General features: G+C 38.9%; 1 protein-coding gene across 3 annotated transcripts in view; it reads right to left on the reverse strand.

Annotated features, from left to right (window-relative positions):
* NPTN (neuroplastin) overlaps nt 1–27,556 on the reverse strand; it is a 50,961-nt gene that overhangs the window by 16,638 nt on the left and 6,767 nt on the right. The window contains exons 2-6 of one of the 3 annotated variants that reach the window (XM_072982059.2): nt 20,157–20,504; nt 8,686–8,854; nt 6,925–7,019; nt 1,404–1,537; nt 243–516 (exon numbers count right to left, since the gene is read on the reverse strand). In XM_072982059.2, coding sequence (XP_072838160.1) covers nt 243–516; nt 1,404–1,537; nt 6,925–7,019; nt 8,686–8,854; nt 20,157–20,504 — 1,020 coding nt within the window. Of the gene's footprint in view, nt 1–242; nt 517–1,403; nt 1,538–6,924; nt 7,020–8,685; nt 8,855–20,156; nt 23,576–27,556 lie in introns of those variants that run through there. The other 2 variants (XM_020803685.3, XM_072982058.2) reach the window with 2 other exon arrangements.

Below are 27,556 nucleotides of genomic sequence, written 5' to 3' on the forward strand. Positions count from 1 at the left end.
AAATGCAAATGCAGAGATAACCAGCATATCCCTTCTTCTGCAAGCCATATTTTATAAAGTTGAAATAACACTTCTCATACTTTACCTAGAAAAAGAAATATATATATATATATCTTTCAGACTGAAACACTGTAGATTACTAAGCTACTGATTTATAAATCTCTAATGTTTTGAAAAATGCTCCTGAAGCAAAGGAAGAACCTGGGTCTCCCTGGAAACAGAACAATTTAGAAGATACTTACCGTCAGGAACCTCATCTGGCCGCTTCCTCTTCTCATACACCACAATGATAACAACAAGAATAATTATCTCTGCCAGAATCCCCAGGAAGGGCCACAAAGGAGCCAAGTGGCTGCGGACACGTAGGATGGTAACTTCTGCTGTGTTCCCAATTGGGCTGGTTGCATTGCATTCATATGTGCCAGGATCCTCATTGATCTGAAGGTTCACAATCAGCAGCTCAGTATAGTTCTCTTTATTGGTGATGAAGAAGCGGCCAGTAGAGTTGTCAATTGCCTGATATGAAGGAAACATGACCATAGGCGAAAACAAGAAATTTAAGCAAACACTGTACACGAGACAAATTGTTTCTGATCTACAAAAGATATTCTCTACTGTGTAGCCTCAACAGCATGCATGGACTTGGGAAGAAGAAATATAGGTAAGAATTCTGCTTACTGACACTCTTTTGCCATTGAATGTATAACTTGAAACCATGTGTGGTGAAATGTGAGGTTGCCAATCTGAACAACCATATATCGATGGCATGGAAGTGAAGAAAGATTTTGTTGTTGTTATCAGCTGTCAAGTCAGAACCGACTTCTATTGACCCTAAGAGGGCTTTCCAGGTAAGTGAGATATTTAAGCAGTGGTTTTATCAACTCCACGCCTTCAGAGAGTTTCCATGGCTGAGCAGGGATTTGAATCCAGGCCCTTCTGAGTCCTAATCCACTATTCTATCCATTACACCACACTAGGTATCCAAGAAAAGTTAAGCTAGTCAAAGGAGAAAACAGAAGACCACACTTGTGAAAGGCCTAGAACAACATTTCACTTTCTAGGTATCCAAGAGTCTGGTTGTCATAATGAACCATCATAAGCCACACCACCTATGAAAGGCTGCCTATTTTAGGGGCAACATATTCGACATTTGATTCAAGGCAGGTACTTTGTGTGTGGCAAAGCTGCAAAGTTGGTCTCCGTTGTATCTTCATTTTTTAAAAAGAGAACAAGGAGCAGAGCAAGGAAAACCTCTGCTTGATGCAAATCTCTATTTGTTTCCCATGGGAAGAGAAATAACTGAACGCGCTTCCTTATTCAACAACGCTATGTGTTTTTACCTTTGAGCAGATATTTCAGCCAGAGGTTCCAGCTTACCTCATCGTGCTGCACCTTATACTCACCATAGAAACCCCATTGACCTTCTTATACCACATCCAATCAGGATGTGGGTAGCCCACAGATTTGCAATACAACTGTGCTTCTTGCCCTTCATTCTTGTTCTCGCTTCTCTTGTGCCCAATAATGTCAGGAGCAGCTAGCACACACATAAAGAGAAGAAAAGATCACGTTGTTTTGAAAAATCCATTCCATCCTCTCTGAAGGATTTTCAGATTTATGTACAGGTACTTAAGTCACAAAACTCCCACTGAATAAAAACGAATAGGCAAATTGCCCTGAACTCTTCCCTCCCCATAAGCTCTTGTTTAAATTTATCAGAATCTTCCTGGCTAAACTATGCTTTCCAAGAAAGGAAGAGATGTTCTGCTCTGGCAGTAGGATCTACAAAACACTTTCTATTGAAGGAAAGTTGGGTTAAAAAAATCCCAAAGTGTGTAAAGCAAAAGCTTAGGTGGTTTCCCTCTTTCTTAGGCTTAAGTCATGCAAGTGGGTAAATGACTGATTGGCCAATCTGGGCAGGCAAGCAATGGACAGTTCAGGAAACAAGTCTCTCCCTTTGTGAATCATCCTTCAACTTACGCTAGACTTTTCTCTATCTACCTTTCATAGCTCATCACTTAAACATGCCTCAGAGCACCCTACCTGTTAGCAGTCCTGTTTAAAAAAAAACTGACACTCATTCAAGATAGGAAGAACATTTATAAACCCAACTCTTGTAATATAGGAAAATTATTCATGACATCCTCTGCATCTTTAGAATAAAGTGTCAAACAAGTAAAATGTACCCAATAGTGAAAATACATTAGTATTGTCTTTTCCCTGTACAAATCCAGGTTGTATTTCTGTGAGAATTTATACTCAGAGTATTTTTTGAAGTAAACTGAAGAAAAAACAACAACAACAAAACAAAAACCCGGAACTAGCTTAATGCGAAAGCCATTTCAGCAGGAATGAGATATGCAACTATCTTTTGGACTCTCTCAGCATTCTAGTCTGCAGTCATTTATTTATTTGAAAAGTGTCAGCACAAGTATGGAAGCCCAAAATTCATGTTTTGTTACTGCTGTTACTTATAAAATGACAAGTGACTCACTGAGAGACTTGTTTAATGTGCTTTATAAGTGTACACTACGCCTTAAGAGAATGACACTAGTTCTTCAAGTTGTGTTTTAAAACACAATGTTGGCATTTCAATTTTGATCTGACATCTACATGTGAACGAGAGACAGTGTACAGTCAGTGCACCTAAGGAGAATTCCATTACCCCTTGAAAATCTCATACTAGCATTCTCATTCTTAGCGAAGTGCTGCCACTGTCATTCACTTGGCCACTTCCAAGTCCCATCCAGTGTAATACTTTGAAAGATTATATGAGCTCAATGAACCACCTGAGATGAACCTACACTTAAGCAGATGGCGGGTATGCTTCAGTTACCATCTCTAAAAGCCATTTGCTTTCTAGGCAGCTAATTATGTCACACGTGTCCTGCTAGGCAACTGCTGGATCCTGATCTGTTAATCCAGTCAAAGTCCAATTCCAGTTCTGAAAAACAGACCAGAGGCTTTGGATGACTTGAATGTAGTCACAGTGCAACCCAAAAAGTAGGAACCACTGATTCCCCAGGGTTAGTTTGTCTCATTTACTATGATTTTTGTGTTCTTCAGATCTACCTGTGTCAATGACATCATGCATTTTCAGAAAAAGAAAATAGGTTTCTTATAAAGTCGCAATTATTATCCAGTATGGGAATATAAAGGTAAAATATGAAGAAAACCTTAAAAAGCCATATATTTCTCTTGCCTGGAGGTATACACCCTGGCAGTATTTGTATTCTATTCTCCTTGTCCTTGTACGCATGTAAAGAAGAATAGCTTGCTCAATGATTTACAGAACAAGTATTTATGTATTCTATTCTGGTTTTACCAAATATCTCTCTATTACCTTTTTTTTCTACCTAGGATTATTCAAATACCAATTCCTGATGCTTGCTATTGTTTAACTTTAGCTGACTTAGATATACTAAGCTAGGTGGAATGAGCAGAGTAGATTTTTACTACCTCCCAGTCAAATAAGGAGTAAACAAACTTCAGGTCAGTTCCAGGTTTTGGTATGCTAGTTATGATAATATCCCTTGTTTAAAAAAATATGAAATTGATTTTGTTTATACAGTGGTGCCTCGCTTAACGATATTCCGTTCCAGGAAAATCACCGTTAAGCGAAAACATCGTAAAGCGAAAATAAAAACCCCATTGAAACGCACTGAAACCCATTCAATGCGTTCCAATGGGGTAAAAACTCACCGTCCAGTGAAGATCCTCCATACGGCGGCCATTTTCACTGCCTGTATAGCAAGGAATCCGTCCCTAAACACAGCGGGGAGCCATTTTAATCACTCAGTGGCCATTTTGAAACCGCCAATCAGCTGTTCCAAAAATGTCGTTTTGGGAAGAATCAGTTCATGAAGCAGGGAGCCGATCATCGCAAAGCGAAATTCCCCCATTCAGACCATCGTTTTGCGATCGCAATTGTGATCGCAAAAAGATTGTTATTAAATGGATTTGTCGTAATGCGGGGCAATCGTAAAGCGAGGCACCACTGTACTTCCCTAGATGCCAGTTTAAGGTAGCCTAAGTGCAGAAGCATGTTGTCTCAACTAGATCAAAGTGCAAGTTTGAAACAATGTGGCATATGCAAATTCCCTTTCCATTTTATTAGAAGAGGGTTGTATAGCAAGGTGACAAAACAGAAGTTCACATTAAGGGAATGTGACTAACACTGTCTTCATTAGAAGAGGAAATCATGTTCAGCAGTTTAAGGTACAGTCTCACATTCTCCTCTCTATCTGTCAACACTGCTTAACACATGGCAGCAAACACCTCAGACTCAAGAAGAAAGTAGGTACTGTAAATCAGTACTGTTAATGCTGGCCTACTTTTACTCCAGTAACAGTGTTAGAAAAATGAAATGAGTGAGTCTGAAAACTTACATATAAAACATATGTAAATTATGTTATTGAGAAAACTCAGACAAGTTAATTCATGCAATTTGGGAGCATCATAATCAATAATCATCATTGTTTAGCACAGTTTTGTAGTAGTGCTGTGAAATCTCAGTTTGAAAAGTTCTTCTATCAGGCAGCAGGATGAAACAGTATGAAAAGCTATGTAAAACCCATATTTGCTTGTGTTTAAGTGTACAGCTTGCCAATAACCAGCGAGTTGAAGCTAGAGGCTAGCTAAGGGCTCTCGTTTCCTACTATTGAGCCTTTGGCCAACAGTTGATCTAAACACTGATGGAGCAACAAACCAAGATTTCCCTCCGAATATGATCTAGCCTAAGGATCTATTAAATATTTCTGCTTCAGATCGAGAGATATGAGACAAAGGTTTGATAAACAGAGACGGAAGTTGTTTGTGTTAACATTAGATTTAGCCTTCTTTTAAGCTTCTGAGAAAGTTGAGCAAGCAAATCAGGTACTATAAATCACAACTCCTAAATTCTAATCTAGAACTGATACAGATTTATAGTACAAGAGACATTCACACACTCAATATACATGAGAATAGGTTATTGCTTGGTCAGATGACTTCTGATAGATTATTTGGTCTCTTATATTATGACCATAACTCTAGGATTAGGAAAACTTAATTCTGAAAAATATTTCTAAGTAATCTTAAAGGAAATAGCCAGGAGAGTGTAGTCCAACTTCAACCTCTTCATTCAGGTGTCTTACCAATTTATCTCTAAATTCATATTTCTTTAAGCCAGGCATGGGGAAACATCAACAAATCTGGGGCCACATTCCACCTTTTTGTGGAACCGATCACAGACCACACTTCCGCCACCACTTTAAAATGAGCAGGAGCTGCATCATGGATAAGCCAGTCTGAGTCTCTGCTGGACTGACCCAATTCTTGTTGATGTCCAGTTTCCTTATGCAAATATGCCACAGCCATTCCACTACAACAGCAGTTCCCAATCTTAGGTAACCCAAGTGATCTTACGACTGCAATTCCCAGAGGCCTTTACCACTAGGCTAAGGTATCTGGGAGTTACAGTCCAAGAACACCTGGGTTACCCAACTCTGGGAACTGTGGCACTACAAGATGGAAGTTTCTATGCTAAAATTAACCAGATATGTGCACCAGATTATGCTGCCAGATGACTGATAAAATCAAATATACAATGAAGCACAATGGTAAAGCTCGCTTGTCATGTTCTGCAAACACACTCAATAGAATAAGGCAATGAATGAACACTAAGTGATTACAGCTTTGAATTTTATATGAAGCTACTGCTTCATTCCCTTTCAACTTTTCCTGCTGGTTTCTCCATGGATTCGTTATTATTATTATTGCTGGTATTATCTTGTATCCCACCCTCCAACTACAAGTAGTGCTCAAACGACCTTACAAATGTTGTAAAGGACAATAAAAACAAGCAAACAGAAAACAGATCAAACTATAAAACTATTAAAATAAGCTTGATCTGTGAACAAGATCATCAAAACATTTCAATATATATCAAACAGTTTTAGAAGCCAGTTAAAAAAGATGTGTTTTCATATCAGTTTTTAAAGCAGTGCCGGTGAGAACTCACTGGAACTTCTGAAGGGAGAAATATTCCACACTGTGAACAACAGATGAGAAAGCTCTCGCCTGCCAAGTGGGCTGCCTTTGAAGTTCAGGACTTTGATGGCAAACAGTGACAACCTGAACTGGGTCTTAGGGAGCAGCTGGTAACCAGCAAGGGGCCTAAATCCAAGTAATAGTCCCAAATACAATATTGATTCAGTGGGATTTATTTAAGTGTTTATTCATCATTTGGCAGGGAATTCAATGGGTCTATTTAGTCCTCTACGTAGGTTCTGGATTATGATTAAACAACAGGAGAGGAGAAAGCACAGCCCTTTGCTGGACTGCATTTCCCATCAACCCTAGGCAGCAAATTAACAATTATATTATAATAGTACTGTATGTAGCTATGTTTTTCATCTAAACCCCCCCCCCCCTTGAAAGCCATATAGGCAACAGAACTTCACAGCAACTTGTGGAACCAAATTCCACATTTTAACAGGGTCCTGAAATGCACTGGGGTGTACTGTGGTATAAAGCCATATGAAGAAAATCCAACTCCCTTGTGGGATTATTCCCAAGATAATGGGGATCTACAGGAAGCCTAGGAAGCAGACCGAGCTAAAATAATGAAGGTCATTACAGAGATGAAATTGACAAAGACAAGGCTCTCAGATGAAGAAAGTGTAGTACAACAAGAGTGCAGTGCATTTTGATGAGGTGAAAAAAAGGAGGAGCATTGGATTGGGGAAAAACCGGCCTGTAGGTTGGGAAACTTTCCCCTCCCCCCACTATAGGAAGACAAAAACACTTACATGGAACTGCAGCTTGGAAAAATTAGGTCTTCATGAAAAAGTTCAAATTTATTTAATGCATACAAGGATATGACCAGTCAATGCTGAGAGAGAGAGGGGGGGAGGGAGGGGGGGAGAAAAGGAAAATAAATACCTTTCACTTCAATACTGGCATTTGCTGGAGGAGAGCTGACAAATACAAACACGCAGAGATATTCCCCTGAATCATCTGCTCTAGGTTTTGGGATTCTGCAGAGAAGAGAAGCACTGCGTAAACAAGTAACAGGACCAGGAACTGGAGATAAAGCAACCATCATCAACAGCAGTTCATTCATCTCTGATTCACGGAAGTGAATCTAATATACAGACTTTTAATGTCACATGAAGTTCTTTGTTGAGAATCTTTAGGAAAACATAAAACCCAAATACACGTAACACATTCAGAAAAGCATTTTTCCTAGAGTTTTGTTTTTTTACAATTTGCTACTGGCTTAATTTAGATGAATTTTGAAGTGGGGCTTCTTTTCCCAACAAAAGTTAAGAATGGAACCTGAAACTCGAAGAGGGTGCAGTGTTCTTACCATGTTTTTGCCTTCCCCTACAAAACTACCAAAAGTGACGGATAACAGAACACAAAACACACATTTATCTATTTATTTGTTTATTTATTTATTTGATTTATATCCCACCCATCTGGTCTGGTCAACCACTCTGGGCGGCTTGCTATGCTCTGCTCGATATCAGTACAGTTGTAGTATGGCTGGCTCTAAGGCAGGGCTGGGCCATTAATTTCTATAGGGGGCCACATGAAAATTCTGTGTTTGGGGGTCGAACCAACTTTACTTAAAAATAAAATGAAATTCGTTCACCACGGGGGGTGGGGGAGAGAGAAAACGAGACTGAGCTAACTCACCTGTCCTCCATTCCCCTGCGCCTTTCCTGTCTTCTATCCCACACAGGCGATGTGATGCATCATCACGTCACCTGCGCAAGGATCGCTTCCAGCCTCTTGAGCTGCAGGCTCCACAGCCTGCAGCTCAAGAGTAACAGTCAAAACTTGCAAGATCCCACGCTGGGATCTTGCAGGTTTTGTTTACCATTGTTCTGGGTGACTGGAGCCAGAGCGCTGGCTCACTCAGCAGTGATGGGTGGGCCGGACTGGAGCTGCCACCTTTCCCAGCATTATTGTTTTTACAGAGATCCCCACCTTCTCATGATATGTCCAAAGTTGACAGGCTCAACATTTTTGTCTCCAGAGATAGTTCTGAACCCATTTCTGAACCAAACTTAAATTCTACCATGTAGGATGGGGAAGATACGTACATGTGTGTCACAGTACAAAATTTAAATATCATTTTGCAGAATTTATTCTGCTCATTTTTAGCTCACAAGGTATACATCCCAACAAACATAAAGGCTTATTCCTTCAAAGGTTATTTTTAATTTCTTCTAAAAATGTATTTTAGAACAGTTTTAAATTGTTTTCATCCAGTAGTTTTTAATCTGGTATCGTTTAATTCTTTTTTTAATACTGTAATAATTTGTGGATTTTTAGCTTTCAATTTTGTTTCTTTTAATACTGTAAGCTATCTTGGATCCTTCTGAGGAGAAAATCAGGGTATACATATTTCAAATAAATAACTGCTTTGTAGTGACAGCCGGCTCTATACTTAGCTATGCATAAAGCAGATCACTTGTAACTACCAGGACAGAAATTAGTCACTCCTCATCTACTTTAGGTATGATTAAGTCTAGATTGAACCCAGAATGCTTATGCCGTGTGTTTCCAAATGTGCATTCAAAATTATAAACATGCTAGTTTCACTGATGAGAGATTCACTGTGCTTAGCTAGCTCAGCTGCAACCTCACAGGACCATTCTCAGACAGAACGACAATTGCTCCTTTAAGGCTTACCTGTGGTCTGTAGTATTTGTTAACCTCCTAGTGCCTGAGATCTCTTCACCATTTTTCACCCAGTAGCTGTAGATGAGGGGACTGGGACTTGTTGTGAGGTTACACTGTAGTGTGATGGCAGGTGAAGGGGAAAGAATGATCACCTCATTACTGGCATTGATCCTGGGCTCTAGAAAAAGAGGGCACATTTTAAAAAATAGTCAGTCACCACACACACACAATGTTCTATACAACACAACTAAATGGCAAAGGAACTGGGAAGGGGGAAAAGAACTACACATGAAACACAGCTTCACTAGCTCAAAAGACATCAAGTCATACAGTGAACAGCTGACCAGCAGAAAAAGGCAACAAGGACCAGCCACCCTGTATGAAAGGAAAAAAGAACAAAGAAAAATGAAGTACATTTTGGGAAACTTCATCCTTAATATATCGACAACCAAAATCAGAAGCCAACCTTCGTATTTTACTAATGACAGAACAGGCAGTTAGCAGCTAATGGGGAATGATCAGCTCCATCCAAGGTGCTTCTAATTGTTTTAGTCTGAATCAAATTAGTATCCTTGTATATCCATGCATGTAAGCACACATCCAGCCTTCTCCAGTAAAAGATATTATCTGGATGCTCTCACATAATGTTCTCGATCCAGGACTGGGTCATGACGTATTGATGCCTTAAGCTACTATAGGACTAAAATTAAACTAGATGGCATTAGAAATCCAATTGGTCTCTGTGGCATTCTTTCTCTGATGTACCACCCCATAAGCACCTGCAAAGAATCTTAAGGAATTTGTCAAAGTTAAGAGGCTCTGCCACATTTCAAAAATAATATATATTATACTAACAAGTTTTGTCTTACAACTACTACTATTATTATTATTGCTGCTGCTATTTTTTTAGAATTAAATTTACAGTCTATCAGTCTAAGGCCCTAAACTGTGACCTCTGCATAAATTCATCACTGTCTAAATTCAAGGCTCCTGATATAAGAAAGAAAAAAATGGGAACGGCACACTACATTGAGCTTGTTATTTTGTGCCATCAAGTCATTTCCGCCACAGCAACCCTATGAATTACTGACCTCCAAAAGTCCTACTGCTCCAGCCTTCCAAACTGGTTGTGGCTTCCTCCATCAAGTAAATTAATCTCATATTTGCTCTTCTTTCCTCCCCCCCCCCCCGCTGCTTTCAACTTTCCTTAACATTACTGTATCTTCTTTTTCAGCACATCTTGCCGGTAATATACATCATTACTTCAACACTAGATTTTTCTCGTACTGGGTTATTAAAACTTCAAAAAAGTGAATGAATAAAACCATAAAATTTTATACTTTGGTTAGCACATCACTCATACAAGATAATCTACTATAATGTACTATTTAAACAATGGATTCCATTTAAACAATGGATTCAAAGGCCTTTTTTAAAAAATGATGCAGTTACAGTACAATTAATGCAGGAAAATTGAGGAAATCTGCATGTGCAGTCATAAAATTAGTATATAACAGAAAGGCTGGGGCTACTCTGGAATAAACAACAACCTCTTCAGCTAGGAACACATGGCAGAAATCTAATATTCCCACTTCTTGAGCCCTATTTAGATGTCATACCTAAATGGGCAGTGGGGATATGAGGACACCTTCAGGTCATCTGAAGCCAGTAGAACCTTCATGTTACAAGAAAACTTTAGGGCAAAGGTCTTACTGATACATAATACCCTAAGCCACGGTGAAGGACTTACTGACTTCTGGGTGAGGTGGGGACATAGGAAGTGGGCCTCACGTGAGCTCTCAAACTTCCACTGCTTATTTAGTACCACACAGATTCAGGCACAACTTCTGAATCAGGACTCCAGTGAATCAGGACTGTCCAAAATCAGCTTAAAGTGGTACATGACTCCGGTGAAATTGAAAAGAACAAATTCAGATTATTCCAAGGCCTGTTGGAAATGTGATGAAGGAATTGGCACATATTATTGTATGTGACAAATTGACTACTGAACTTAAGATGAAAAGAAGGGAAATAAGTTTGAATATTTTTTATGCTATTTGTGGTAGATTTATTGAATTTGTATTAGTGAAAGGAAAGGGGAAAGCCTCAACCAATACAATTTTGGAAAAGAGGTTCATAATAAAATAATTACTCCAAAGGGCCCCGTGGATATTGGGGCGCACTGTGTTTTTGACTGTTAGTCAGTATTTTGTAATGTTTTGTACTGATGTATTTGTTTTGGAAAATAATAATTTTTTTTAAAAAAAGGACTATCCATTAAAGGTTGAACAGATAAAATGCTCTCTGGCAGACATGATTTTTCTCTAAGATTACTGAAAATCTTAGAGATGTTCAGAGTTCTCAGATCTTAAGAGTTCTGTACCTCACACACTGCACTTTACCTAATGGGTTCTATTTATATGTGTGTAACTAGAACTGATGCTTGCATGTAATGAAGCATACACTCAATTTGAAACCACCACTGAAGATACATGAAAAGTTGTATGTAGTAATTTGTATCATTCCCCATTTTTATATAAACATTCAGGAATGCAATGGGTATTCTTGTGATGCAAGGCAGCAAGCAACAGCTACTCTGACTATAGCTGGGTGGCAAAGGAAAGGGTAGGGACTACAGGAAGGGTTAAATAAAATACAAAAAGTTACATGGAAACACAGATGGATCCAATCCTAATGAGGAAACTTCAGTAACAAATACTCTGTACAGGACGCTGAAAACTTGTAAGTGGAAGTATTTCCAGACCGAATCTAGAAATACTGAATTGCAGCATGCAATTTCTTTTTAAGTCAGAAATACTTCAAAGATTCAATAAAATCTAACAAAAGTAAAACCTGAAATGCCATTGCACTTGAGACAGTATTATGTCATGCCTGTCAAAGTTCACAGGGAGGCAAATCCAAGCAGTCTGAATGTCTGATTGCACAATTAGCTGCACAACTATGCCTGCAGAACTGTTACTGGAAATGACTTCCATCTCTGTGCAAATTTTGCAACCACTTGCACAACTTCAAGTTGAACAGGTGGAGCTACACAACAGGATTTCGGCATATAAGACTTAATAAAATGTAAGACTCTAGGGATCAATTTTGAGAAGAGAAGAGGCATCCCTTATCCGGTATTACAATGTGTATGATTTTACCTAATATGCAGATGCAGTAGTGAGCTAAAAGGAACTAAACTTCCTATGCACACATGATTTCCTCAACATAAACTGCTCTGGTCTGCCCACCTTTTTTGCCCTATTGTGACAAATACACAAATACAACGGAGAAAGGACAAAGGTTAGGAATAAACACGTGAACTCAGCAAAGCCCTCTATGCTTGGCAGTTGCAATTTACACATGAAGTACTGGGAAAACATAACTGAGGAAGCCTTCTGTGTATGTCACTGAACACATCATTTGGAGCTAGGAAAGAAGGGCATTTAACTGTGTAGAGTAGGGAAGAAAATTATGTATACTGAGATTATGCATTTCTCTTTTATCGTAACAGGTATACTTTATTTTATACTTACCCTGTTTTGGATAATTCTTTTTGAAAGGAAAATAACATGAAATGCTAACAGAAAGCAAAGCATATTTATCCAATGTTAATGTTTTACAAAAAATAACAGTGTTAATATCATTACACTATGAGAAAGAACTATCTGCAAAAGCACTCTAAAATAAGATATTAGTTGAAGAAAACAAAACTATTTTGTTTGTTGTTTGCACTCTGTCATATTAACAGAAGTTTGATGTTTCTGTTACCTGTAGTGAGCAATATTTACCATGTTAATATTATCTATTGATTTCTTTTCCTCCTGTTTCCAACTCAGCCATTTAGCTTAGCACCTGCACTCTCCCTCCCTCCCAAACCAAGTTAAATCTCACATAGCAAGTTGAATGTTTTTTCTTTTCTATAGATTCTTTTAATACTATAAATCATCCTGCAGCTTTGTCCTGAAATTAAACTTGATTGTGTATAAGCAAGTGGCCTAAGCCTAAAATACACAGCAAAATATCTGAAACCGTTTTTCTTTTTAAGGTGTACAGCCAACCATTTCTGCTAACATCAATGTCTCATTTGATAATGTAAATACATCAATACATTTAAAACAATGTCTGAGCATTTGAACTACTAAGAGATTCATAGATAGACTGTCAGTAATATCTGGCCAAGGATGATTTATTCAATGTGATAAAATAAACGCCATTTCCTAAAATCTCATGAATTGTAACATATAGAGCTAGCTATCTTAGAGGAAAAGAGAAAATGGTGGTAGTACATGCATGCTACTTACTACAATGGAAAACAGGGCATATTTAGACATCTCATTAGTAATATATGAATTGCGAAACATAAATATATATGGCAAAATACATGATAAGAGTGAGCACGTGCTAATTTCCTAAAATGAGAAGTACTGTACACTTATACCATAATCAAAGCATAATCAAACATTACACAGTATTAATCTAGACGGAGAAATTAACACAGTGTAATAAAATTCAAAAAATACAGTTCAATACATTCTCCTAAAAACATAATCTAGCCCTGGCTTTCACATTGGCCATGAATACTCGGACATTGGTTGACTATGTTCCTGATGCAGCCTGGTCACTAGGAAATCTCATATTCAATGAGGAACAGGAGTTGAACCAGGCTTTCCTTCATCTACATTTTCAAGATACCATTACTTTTGCATCATAGAATTACACTGTTATTTTCCACATACTAAGAATGAACACACCACTCTTGTATATTCTGCAAGTACAATAAATAAAACAAATTAATATAGGCTTGGAATTCTACAACAAAGGCATTTTGTAAACCTGCTACTAATATTACCTTCAAAATGATATATTGTAAATGTTTGCTAAAAATACAACAAAGAGTTCCTAAAAGGAAAATATAGGCAAATGAGTTATTTCCTAAGTGACTGCCAGCAGGAAACTGCTCAAGACATTTGAAGATGGCAAATCATCAGTAGTGGGTTAAATTGTGCAATTCTAGGATTTCCAAGAGGCTCTTGTCTATATGCAATCAAGTAAAAGCTGTAAAAGCATAATATTTGGTTCAAACTGATACCTTCACCCCCACCCCCTCAGTCAGAAAGATCCACAGCAATTCAGGAAGGATAACCCACTGCATTAAATAGAGTAGGAGGAAAGGTTGGTGAGTTGTGGGAAGCAGCACATGGAAAATAGTAGTATTATTCTTCACTCCATGACTGCATGAGCCACTATTGCTTTAGCAAATCTCTTCTTCCATACATCCTGGATACATATGCAGTGTTGCATCTTATTGCTCTGGCACACGAAAGATGATGCATTCTCAAGACATCCATATTTCTTTCCTAATTCCTTCAGTGGTTTAGGTATCTGGCTGCAGAGCCAGAGGTTAAGACCTTGATTCCCTACAGTGCCTCCTTGACAAGAGCTGGACGTGATGGCCTCCATAGGGTCATAGATAAGGGTCCCTTCCCGCGCTGCAGTTCTAAAATGATTATATTTAACAATTTAACAAATATGGAAACAGTTATTTATAATGAACTATTGAGAAAAATTACAATTTCCCTAGGAGAAACGTTATAATGAACAAAAGTAATGCATTTTCACAATTAGGCAGCTTCTTATGTGGGATTGTATTTTTCATGTGGAACTATACTTGTCAATTCCTATTCTATTTTTAATATGAGATAGGAAACTTGAGACTATACCTTTGCTGTGATTGTTGACACTGCGGGATAATGTATACAAAAAGTGGTAAAGAGGGCAAATTAAAAGACATTACAGTAGGACAGACCCCTGTATCTGCGGTGTCAGCAGCCCTACATACAATATGTAAGGGTGTTCGTGGCCTTTGTCCTGACCTCTTCAATGCTGTACATGGGGTTCCCCTATATCCACGGTTTCAGGCATCCATGGTAGATTGTGAAACTGATCTCCTGCAGATATAGGGATCCTACTCTACATGAAAAAGGGAATGCTGAAATGGATCAGGTAAAAAAACAACCCAGATATTTATAAGAAAGATGGCCTTTTTACAATGATACTTGTGCTCTCTGTCATCAACTTGAGAGGCTCTCTTGCTAGTTCCCCTTCCCCCTGAGGCAGGAACCCATGAGAACGACAGGTTACACATCTGTAATTGTAGTTCTTTGAGTGGACCTCTGTGATCCACACCCTGGGTGATCCGCGCCTGCAGGGAGCCTCATTGGAAAGTTCTAGAGCTTCTGCGGTAGCAAAAAACATATTAGAATAAGGCCCCTCCCCCTTGTATAAGTACCTTGGCGCCAAGGCTCCCCTTTCAATTGTGTCAGCCACTGCTATATTAAGCAGAATGGCATGACAAAGGAGAGGACAGGCGGGATGTGTGAATCACAGAGGTCCACTCAAAGAACTACAATTACAGGTGGGTTCTTTTGCGTGGCCTTTGTGAATCACACCCTGGGTGACTAATAAGCTGTCTTACCCGGAGGCAGGATATCACACCAAGGCAGAGTCTAGAACAGCATGTCCAAAGGCCACATTAGACTTTTGCTGGAGATCAAGTTTATAATGTCGGATGAAAGTGGACGGCTGTGCCCAGGTGGCAGAGGCGCAGACGTCTGGAAGAGGTACACCGTGTAGGAATGCCACAGAGGTCGCCGCTGCTCTGATGGAGTGAGCGCGAATCACCTTCAGGACTGGTCTGCATGGCAGCTGATACGCAAGGTGAATGGTTAAAGTGACCCATCTAGATATAGTTTGAGACATCGCCTGGTGACGCTTAGTAGGTGGCTGGTGACTTATGAAAAGTTGAGGTGAACACCTGAAAGGTTGGGTGCATTGGGCATAAAAGGCAAGGGCTTGCCTAACATCTAAAGTATGGAGGATTCTTTCTTGAGTTGTGGACGGTGACGGGAAGAAGGAAGGAAGGATAAACGGCTAAAAGAGATGGAATTGAGATACGACTTTGGGGAGGAAAGAAATATCCATGTATAGTTTGACTTTGTCTGGAAAAAACTGTAAATAAGGATAGTCATGTCATAAGGCCGCCAACTCACTAGCTCATCGAGCCGGGGTGATGGCAACGAGGAAAACTGTTTTAAAGGTAAGTAGCTGTAAAGCAGTTGAAGCTAAAGGTTCGAAAGGAGCTTCAGTAAGTTGTTGCAGTACTAGTATTGGAGACCATTGCAGGGAAGGCAGGTGGGTATCTGGGTAGATGTGAGATAGACCTTTAAGAAAATGTTTAAATGTTGGATGTTTGAAGAAATCAGCTGCCAGAGAGTTAGAGGGGCTGATAAGAAACTATGGCAGCGAGGTAAACTCTCAAGGAAGAGAGGGAAAGGCCGTTAGACTTGAGATGAAGCAAAAAAATGTAGTACAGTAGCAAGTGATGGGTTGATAAGAAGGCAATGAAGAAGCTTCAGTGAAAGATTTGAATCTGTTCCATTTATACAGGTAAGCCTTTCTAGTGGAGGGCTTCTTTGACTAACGGAGGACATTCATTAGTGAGGCGGAATACTCCATGCTGCCAGGTGCAGAAGTTTGGGTGGAATACTTGGGTGTTGTTCTGTGTGAGGAGGTGGGACATGTAAGGGAGGTGGTGAATGTCTGATAAGAGATTATGAAGGACTGGAAGCCAAGGTTGTCTCGGCCACCAAGGGGCTATAACGGTGGCATCGGGTTTGTCTTGTTGCAAACAAACCACGACTTTGTGGAGAAACAGGAACAGCGGGAAAAGGTAAGTGAGGGTCTTGGGCCATCTGCTGATGAATGCATCTCTTGGGAGTGTTTTCCAATGCCGGCTAGGGAGCAGTATCATTTGCACTTCCGATTCATGCGGGAAGCGAAGAGGTCGAGAGTTGGTTTGCCCCATCGTTCACATAGGCGAAGAAAAACTGATTGGTCGTCAGTGGTGACCTGTATTTGTGGTCGTGGTTGTTGGAACGGCCTCCTGATGGATAGGTTGGGAGGAAAATGCCACCACTGAAGTTGGGAGGTGGGTTTTTGGGGTGATCCTTAAAAGAGTGTGAGGAGGGTCTGTGAGCGGGTCGAAGAGGGTGAGAAACCATGACTGAAGAGATCTCATCTTGAGACATACGTGCTGGACTACTGAAATCATAGAGGCCATGGTGCCTAGTACACATTGCACAGTCAAGGCTGGTACCATAGCATATGGGGTGAAAACTTGATGTGATGAGATTTTCTCTTTCTCAAGCCAATTGTCGATACATGGGAATATGAGAATTTTTTGCAACCTGAGGTAAGCAGTTACCGGTGCCATGCATTTGGTGAATATTCCTGGAGTATTGCAAGGCCAAAAGGAAGCCTTTTGAATTAGTAGGCTTATGATCCTAATTGAAATTGAAGGAATTTTCAGTGCGAGGGATGTATGGAGATATGGAAGTATGCATCTTTGAGATCTATGACAGTGAATCAGTCGTCTTTGCAGAGTAAAGGGAGAACTGATTCGAGGGTAAGCGTACAGAACTTTGTGGTAACTATGTATTTGTTAACTCTCATAGGTCTAAGATAGGGCAAAAACCTCTGTCCTTTTTGGGTACGGTGAAATAGTGAGAGAAAAACCCTCTGTTGTGTTATGAGATGGGTTGTATGGCGTCTTTGAGGAGCAAATTTCTTATTTCCTCTTGTAGGGTTGGGGATGGTGGAGCAATGGCGTGTGTTTCCTAACCAGTTTGTGGCTGCCAATAGGTTCTCACTCTTATCTTTTTAAAATATTTTCTATTGGATGGAGAGACAAATTTTACAGTATAAAAACAATGTGATCCAAGAGATAAAGCGACCCCTTTCTAAATTCTTACATATATCCCTTCAGTCTATAGTGACTACTTAGGTCTGTTACTTATGTTTCAGTTAAAATCCAAAATGGAAGCCAAGTAAATGGTTCCTTATTATAACAATAGCAATACCACAAAGAAGTAAATTATATGACAGGACTCTGATTGGCCATCAAATTGAGCATAATTTGGTGAGAATAAGTATGGATTGTTATAAGAGAGTCAAGTCTATGGACACAGAACGTTCAAGTGAGTATGTGACAACATTTCTACTACTTTAAATATCATCTGTCTGTATAAACCAACCACACTTGCATGAATGCAAGAAGGATTTGTACAGCATTTTGAATATATATAGCTTTAATAAATCAGAGCTCCAATGCAGGGATAACCTCCAATGCAGGGATGCTTAACTAAATACTACATGAACTTAGTGAGAATGCGGAGATTCGTGGGCATCATTTCTACACGTTAAGTAACAGAGGTGTGTTCATAGTCAGTGGGACACTTATATAATCAGAAAATCAATTTTGAAAACTTTTAGTATATATGCAAGTAGATACAGCCATGGTCAAAAATATTGGCATCCTTGCCATTCTGTCAGAAAATGCAACCCTTCTCTCAGAAAATTGTTGCAGTTGCAAATGTTTTGGTACTCACATGTTCATTTCTTTGGTTCACACTGGAAAAACACACACAAAAAAGAGATGAAAAGTCAAATATGATACAATTCTACACAGAAACCCAAAAATGCACTGGCCAAAATTACTGGCACCCTGTCTAAATTGTAAGAAATAATTGCTTTTCAAGCTTGTGATGCTCCTGTAATTTGTATTTAGACACACCTGTTGCAAGTAGGAGGTGTGGGCAAAATAGTAATCACACTTGCAACCAGTTAAGATGGAGAAAAGTTGATTCAACCTTTGTGTGGTGTATGACACTGAGCATGGAGAAAAGAATGAAGTGTAATGAGTTGTCTGTAAATTTGAGAGAAAAAATTGTGGAAAAACATCAACAATCTCAAGGCTACAAGTTCATCTCCAGAGATCTTAATGTTCCTGTGTCCACTGTGTGCAATATCATCAAGCGGTTTACAGCCCATGGTACTGTAGCTAACCTCTCTGGACATAGAAGGAAGAGCAAAATTACTGATAAATTACAAAGGGTTGTTCGAATGGTGGATACAGAACCCAGATTAACTTCCAAAAACATTAAAGCTGATCTGCAGACACAGGGTACAACAGTGTCAGCTCGCACTATCTGTTGCCATCTGAATGAAAATGGATGCTATGGAAGGAGACCCAGGAGGACAAAACTGCTGACACAAAGGCATAAAAAAGCAAGACCAGAGTATGCCAAAACACATGTGACAAAATCACAATCCTTCGGGGAGAACGTACTGTGAACAGATGAGACAAAAGTAGAGCTTTTGGGTCAAGGACATCATGGCACTGTTTACAGAAAAAGAAATGAGGCATTCAAAGAAAAGAACACAGTCCCTACAGTCAAACATGGTGGAGGTTCAAAGATGTTTTGGGGTTGCTTTGTTGCTTCTGGCATTGGATGCCTTGACTGGGTGAATGGTATAATGAAATCTGATGATTACCAAAGAATTCTGGGACGCAACATAGTGGCCATTGTCAGAAAATTGAGTCTCCACCAGAGGTCATGGGTCTTCCAGCAGGACAATAACCTGAAACACACTTCAAAAAGCACTCAGAAATGGTTACAAACAAAGCGCTGGAGAGTTCTGAAATAGTCCAGATCTGAATCCCATAGAACACCTGTGGAGACATCTCAAAACAGCAGTTGGGAGAAGGCATCCTTCAAATCTGAAGGCCCTGGAGCAGTTTGCAAAAGAAGAGTGGTCCAAAATTCCAATAGAGAGAGGTGTAAGAAATTCATTCATAGTTATGGGAATCAATTGATTTCAGTTATTTTTTTCCAAAGGGGGTGCTACCAAATACTGTATTAAGTTAAGGCTACCAATGCATTTTTGGGTTTCTGTGTGGGATTGTATCAGATTTGACTTTTCGTCTCTTTTTTGTGCTGTTCCAATGTAAACCAAAGAAATGAACATGTGAGTACCCAAACATTTGCAACAATTTTTTGAGAGAAAGGTTGTATTTTCTGACAGAATTGCAAGGGTGCCAATATTTTTGGCTATGACTGCATATGACTAAAGGGGCAATCCAGGTGTTAAAAAAAATGAAATATGAAGGATTTATACAGAAGTCTATGAATCTAAAATCATGTGAACAAGCAAAGCATTCCATGAGATCCCCCCCAAAAAAAGAAATTAAAAACAAAAGGGTTAGAAATGGTTAGATCAGGGAAAAACAGAAAATAGAAAAGGCACTCAGAGAGAAACCAGCATTAAGATAGAAGGAAGTCTACTGTTAAAAGTAAAGGGGAGGGAACAAATAATCCAGTACAGGGTTTGTTTTCACAGAGGAACCAGAAGTGAGTTCCACCGATTCTCCTCAGTCCTTTGATCCTAGGAAGGAGGAGACACAGAAAGGGGGCAAACACAGTATAGCACTACAACCAAAGGAATCACCTTGGGTCCAAAATCAAAAAAACGTAACAAAGACAATGGGTGGGTGATACTAAAGGACACAAGTGAGGGGTAAAGGTCACTCAACTGCCTCTAGATACTACAGTACTACTACTGTAGGGTACTGAACTCACTCTGAAGGACGCTTATGGTAGCCTGGGCTCGTATCCACGTTATGGCAGGATTTTGCCTCAAGTCATTCCTTCTGGGATCGTTGCTTGCCCTGCACTCGTAAGTCCCAGAGTCTTCCAAGGTAAGGCGAGTAATTCTCAGCACGCTCACGCCATTCACCCCGTAGGCAGTGTTAATGGTGACACGGCGCTTTCGAGCACCATCCCATAGCTGTTTGAAAGATTCAGCCCGGTTGACTTCAGCATACCACCACTGGATCTCTGGAGTGGGGTTCCCAACCACGTCACAGTACAGCTCAAAGGCGTCCCCCGTGAGTTTAGTTTCTGACATGGGCGACTTGACAAACCCAGCTAGAGGGAGGGGCAGCAGAAATGCAGTGACAGACCAGCAGAAAAGAACAGATCTTATAAAGAAAGCAAATGAATTACAGAAGGAAAAAAAAACAAAGAAGAGAGACAGGCCCATCAATCGCAGCAGCCATTGCATGAGAACAGACAGAGTTTATAGTCTGTATAGAGCTTTAAATTTGTTATCAGCCTTGCAGAATTCTGAACTCTTGGGGGGCAAGGCATCAGTTTTAACAGTTTTTACATTATCTTATATTAAGTCAGCTTGTAGAGACTGCATCTGGAATACACCATGTATATTCTCTTCCCGTTTAAAGTCTCTGAAAAAGAGTTCTCAGTGACAAAACTATCAGATGAAAATTACATTTCAACATCAATTCCTTCTGTTAAACAAAATACATTTCCTTACATCTTATGACCTGAAATTATGAGTATAAGGAAAAATAATCTCTTTAAAAAGCACCATTTTGATATGACTCTGCTTTGTCCTCTCCTTTGTACCGAGTTCATGATGCAGAAAATTCAGAGATACAAAATGACCTAAATTTTCTGTAGCAGCCAACAAGAGCTTGAAAGTTGCATTCCTCCTAATACAAACTCCCATATTAAACAAGTGCTCCACAGAAACTGTTTAAAAATTAGACAAGTCTTGTTGCAATTTTTAAACACATACATACCCTCTATATGCCTGCAATACAGTATCAGACAATGTCTGCAGTACTTTGAATAGTTTCTTCAGAATTTATCAGTACTCACTGAATCATTTAGATGAGAGACATAAAATGGAACCAATTTAAAATCCATATCCAATGCATTTACTTATTAAGGAAACAGAAGAACAAACAAACCAGGGGCCCTGTTAGAGCTGAGCATTAGTGCATATACTGCATGATTCTTCCCTGTTCCCACAGTACTCTAACCACAAGTGAAAAGCAGTTTTGGCAGAGACAACCCCTTTACTTTCTTGAGTTAGAGAGGACATTTACTAACATTTCTTCATGTCTTTAGAATAATATGGGGGTTCACTAATTCTTCTTCATCTCTTCCAGATAATTTAAGAGTCTTGTCTCTTAAAGGTGAGTCTGATACTGTACTTCTCCAAGGGGAGTATTTGCTGAGGCACATGACTAACATACCTGTTTAACATAACCCTGCCATATTTAGGATAAAACATTTTGGAACCTAAAGGAAAACATATTCCAAATTGGTTTGCATCTCAGGGATTAAATATATCTGCAAAGAGGAAAAATATGTTGAATTATAGCTTTCAGAATGTTACAAGCTAGGGATATATTGAGTTCATCAGCTACTACTACCTTAATACTACTGACTTCTGTAAGAGTCAATGGCCTCATGCTGCAGTGGCTGAAATCCTGTTGCTTAGGGCCACTGAATTGGCAGGGATATGCTGAGTCAGCCTCTCTGTAAGTTCCATTGATTCAAATAGTCCTACTTTAGTTGTGACTTACTTTAGCATAGCAAGTCACAATAAGAATACAGTGGTGCCTCGCTTAACGAGCGCCCCGTTTAACGACGAAAACGCTCAGCGAAGATTTTGCGATCAAAAAAGCGACCGCACTGCGACGTTTTAAATATCGCATAGCGATCTTTTTCCTACAGCTGATTGGCGGTTCCAAAATGGCCGCCCGGGAAAAAACATGGCCGCCCACTGTTTTCTGGGATGGATTCCTCGCATACCGGGCAGCGAAAAGGGCTGCTGTATGGAGGATTTTCACTTAAAGGTAGGTTTTAAGCCCACAGGAACGCACTGAAGGGTTTTCAATGCATTCCTATGGGCTTTTTAAAATCGCTTAGCGATGTTTTCGGTTAGCAGCGATTTTTGCTGCACCGATTAACATCGCTAAGCGAGGCACCACTGTATAATCATTTGAATCAAAAGAACTTACAGAGAGGATGACTCATCATATCCCTACCAATTCAGTGGGCCTACTCCACTGCAACTTGCTAAGCAACAGGATTTCAGCCAGCAAGTGTATAGAATAATCCATAACAACTACTGAAGATGTATATCAGACATAAAAACCAGCAAAAAAACTTTTGAGGATCAAGTCCAGTGGGTTACATTCACCGTGAAATGTAATAGTTATTCTTTGAAATACCACAATGTTTTTTCTTTTTCTTTTGTTTTCATCTGGCATGCTTGCATAGACTAACACCACTATTTCTCTGAAAGTTTCTCAGAAATTTTGCAAATGTGACTAGTGGTCTTTTAAAGACACTTGTTTTAACGCAGCAACAGTATTAGACTAAATGATTCTTCTCTTTGTGTTACTTCCTACTGCAAGGTAAATTAGCTTAAAAAACAAACTGACACCAGAGAAGGCAAGAACTACTTTCACTTTGCTGTTACAGAACTTAGATGTTGCTGTCTTCTGCATCTTATACATAGAAGCACAGAACTATACACAGCTGGAGGGGATCCCAAGGATTATATAGACACCTCCCCAGGGAATCCATAGCTAAAGCATCCCTGACAGATAGCCATTCAACTTCTGTTTAAACAATGTGTGTGTCCATGAGTACACGCAAAAAGCTCTTCATATCATGCTCCAGAACAACATGCCGTACTATAATCTGCAACTATATATTCTTCCCCTTTATATGAAAGCTCTAATTTCATTTTACTTGAATGAAAAAATTATTTGGCATACTTGCCATCATTAACTGCATTCACAGACATTCTCCACATTCAAAAAAAGAGTTGTGGATAAAATTCTGGCTTCTATTATAACAACTGAAATTAAAAATTAAATACATTGAAAGGTTGCTAAATTCCACAGGATTTAAGAGTAATTCAGAACTGAGACAAATATTTATTCATATTTATAGGCAGAACAGCAAGGAAAGTCACTAGTAAGGATAATAATCACAAAATTAAGACATAAAGTGTGATACATTTCAGAATTTCTGCCCAGCAAGTCATGAACTGGGCCACATTACGTCGTAATAAATTAATAATGTGACCTAATGGAATCATCTTCCTAAGAGCTTTTCTGGATAGCATTAATGCTGCTGAAATAAAATACATTCCTGTGCAGCAATACTATCATGCTGAGCCATTCCCGGTTTGTTCTGAAGAAGCTGCTAAAATATACATAACCTTAATAAAAATGTAAACAGATTCTTTCTTCTATTGTATGCATCCCTTACTAAGTAGCACAGAACTGGAACATATCTAAAAGTGGATTCTGTTCCTGTTGCACTTATCACTACTAATTTCTTATGTTTTAAGTGAGATATTAAATACTGTAATTTATTTACCAGTTCAAGAATTAGAAATTCACAGGTACTAAGTGTATTAAGTATGACTGGTGTATATCTATTAAATATAAATAGAATCAATACTGAGGCTAAATCCAACTATTAGTCAGAACTAAGGCAGGAAAATATTTACAAGAGGGAAATGTTCAAAATTAATTTAGATCCCCAAAATGCTGAGACAGCACATGACATCTACACAATTTCTAAACATGGAACGTTTCCTTAGATCAAATCAAGCTACTAATTTGTTGGGTTTTTTTCATGTAACAGTAGCAGCTACTGAGTATTTCAGATAGAATTTATCCCAGCCTTCCTGGAGATGTCAGGAATTGAACTCTAGACCTTTTGTTTGCAGAACATTAGGTCAACTACAAAGCAACAGCATTATTTCCAAAAGGACTGCAGAACCACTGTTCTGCACAGCGGCTCCATACGAAAACTGACAGGGTTGTGGGGTACAGCCTAGGGCTGACACAGCTTAGGATGAAATAAACATTTGTCTGGAGTCTTCTGCATCTGCCAAGAAGACAAACAAAAAGCAGCAGCAATGGGTCCATAGCAATTAGGAAAAGTGACTGCCTAGAAAATCAGGTGAAGCCCCCAAACTGTGGACCCTAACATACTACCAGGGATAAATAACTGAGATCCCCTAAACACATTCAGGAAACTAAGCTAGAAACAGCCTAAGAGGCAACATGTTTGGCATCATCCATCAGGATGGAATACTAAAGTTTTCCCATACCTGCAAATCTGACATGAAGTACATCCGTCAACAATGAAATAGACTTTGAGACCATCTAGGCATAGTTTTACTGAATGCAAACAGATACAGTACTGTGTTTTAAACAACAGTTTAGTGCAAAGACGTACAGAAAAAATGCCAAAGCAGGTCAACAGTTTAGTTTTACAGTCTGGAAAGAGAAGCAGTAATAAAAATTTGATGGATCACAAGGCTTGACTTCTAGGGGGAAAAGGGGAAATTAAAAGAGGAATTCATTTTCAAACACACTGGAAAACAGCAAAATGTCTTAAATATTTTAAACTCTGTGGTATGTAGTTCAAATATAAAGGACCACATTAATGCAATCCAAAGATAACATACTTAAGAAGGCTTTGCCCTTGTGATCTAGGAATATTAACTGTTGCAGAAAGTAAATCTTTATCATTGGAGACAAGTCTTCCACAATCTGTCTTGCAATGAAAAACTTTTTTTTGGTTTAATTATGAGAGATGCAAAGATATCTTTGGAAAAAACAATTCTCAGTAATACTGATCTTATTAAGAAGGCATTAATTATTGTATAAGATGAAATAAAGGCAACGTCTTTCTGCCATATCTTGTTCCTCAGAACTAATTTCCTGGGGCTGCATGGGCATGGTCAGAGACACACTATTATTGTTTTCTCCTGACCAGCTCCCCATCTGTTTTATTTACACTTACACACACACACACACACACCACTCTCTGTTCCATTAATTTCTCCCTCCTCTTCTCTCATCAACTTGAATTCAAGGTACATGTATGCTTATTCTTGTCACACTTAACTATGGTTAACAATGGCCTCTGAATATGTAAATTGTCACTATCAAACTGTCAAATACTGCAATGCAGCCAAAGAAGACAGTGTTCCCCTACAAAACTCTGAACGGAGGAATTCTAAATTCTATTAGGAGTGAAAGAGACAGCCTGGATCACATATGCAAAACAATATTTCTAGAAATGTGACATTAATAATCTAGTTTTCAGAATATAAGGCTATAAGTAGAAAGCAGATTTGTCCTCTATAACGTGGCTCAGTTACTACAAAAATGGCTGTCAACCCTTTTCAATACTCATTAAGGAGACACTAGAATGCACACACACTTTATGTTCCTCTATTTTTTTTTAACAGAAGCATACATACCATCTCATATTAGGCATATATTATTCTATACTTCTACAAGGTTCTAGCTAAATCTATTTTTATCAAAGGCTAGTAGACTTGGGCAAGATACACAGCTTCAGAGTAGCCCCAGAAGAAGGGAATGGTAAATCACTTCTGAATACTTTGCACCTAGAAAACCCTGGAAAGTTCTGTCAAGTCACAACTGACTTGACAGCACTTAACTAGACATTATTATTTTACTCTTTGGTAATTGCATGCAGAGTTTTGTAGACTTAAGCTCTAGTTCCTTTGGTGTTAAGAGCTTCTTAGATTATCATCTTAAAGTCTTGTTCCCTTATCCTCCAATTCTTGCTCTTTTCCAGCACTACCAACTTCTGAGACCAAGTAATTCCCTTTCTTAATTTGTGCTGTTACCTGGACTATATTTATAGACTACTTCTACTCCTCCGAGACTTTTCTTTTTACAAATTTAGTTCTTCTCATCATATTTGTTATGCTCACCTTATATACATATGGTGCCTTTTTTTTCTTTTGGCATTTTGCCTTTGGCCTGGCTTTCTAGACTCATAATAGTTGGAATCCAACTGGGATCTCTTATTTCAGACTTCAGATCATGGCTTGCACTATTATTTAGGGACCAAATCATGATCTTTCTGGTAACGCTTCACCTCACTTTTCTAAAAGCAGCTTAAATTATTGCACAAAATGATAAATTGCACAAGATATAGCAGTAACAATTACAGTTTCTACTGTTGGTCAACTGATGTACTCCAAAGAAAAGAAAATGTGAAGATGAGTACTGTAGTTGTCTCAGGTTTGTTGATCAACTGCACTCCGTGGTTTGCCAGTTCTGGCACTGTGTCAAATTACTATGGCTGCTTGACATGATGTCTGTTGTGAGTCAGCCTCTTTGGAAGCAGTCACATTAATACCACTAACTGACACTATCTCTAATTTTCATATACAAACCCTATACTATGTCTTTATAGTTTTGTCCTGCGATGTACCACTCTTTATAAAATGTTGGTAGGTCTTCAAAAATACCTAGAATAGATAGTCATTCAAACAACATTTAAGGTGCTGAAAACTGATTAGTAATAACAGTTTAAGTTCTCCAGAACAGCTAGCAAAGTTCTAAATAAGTCCAAGTATGAACTGAGTGTGTAAGTAAAATAGTAACAGCTTTTAAAGTGAATAGAAACTATATGAACACTTATTTTCACATAAGTATCATAAGATTGCAAACAAGGTCATTTAAATATGAGAGCTAAAGGCAAAAACATGAACTATAGTCCTCTAGTGCTACTCATCACGGGCAAAAGAGGAATAGACTTCAGTATCAGACAGTGAGCACTATGCAATATCTTAATTCATGCAATTACACAACTTCATTTTAATATGCCATTATACAGTATATTCATTAACCAGTCTAGGAATTCTGGGAATGTTAGGGGTTTGTAAGGTTAATATTGGCTTATACCTATCAGGGTTTGCAGTCTGGTGATGAACTGAGCAGCCAAAAGCAACTTGCACTTCAGTAGAAAGGCACATGAAAGTCTAAAGTTTTTGACAACCAAATGAAAACCAAATAGCATTTTATTTCACCTCATTATTTAGAAGTAAACATTCCACTATTGCCCTCCAAGTAGTTGTGTGACACCTAACTGCAAGCAGTTCCCTCTTCTAGCCAGATACCCTGGTTGCTTTACAAACTGCTAACTCTGCTTCTGTAGGACCTATTGTGTCTTTGTTGGACCTTCTTGTAAAAATCAAATTAGCCATCAGTATTTGAGACAAAAAACCCAGTTCCTTTAAAGTGGCATCCCACATAATCTTCTACCTATTATCTCCTTTTTCCTCTGTCTATATCTCATCCTTCATCAATATC

Source organism: Pogona vitticeps, chromosome 12 (assembly GCF_051106095.1).
Source record: "Pogona vitticeps strain Pit_001003342236 chromosome 12, PviZW2.1, whole genome shotgun sequence".
Taxonomy (NCBI): domain Eukaryota; kingdom Metazoa; phylum Chordata; class Lepidosauria; order Squamata; family Agamidae; genus Pogona; species Pogona vitticeps.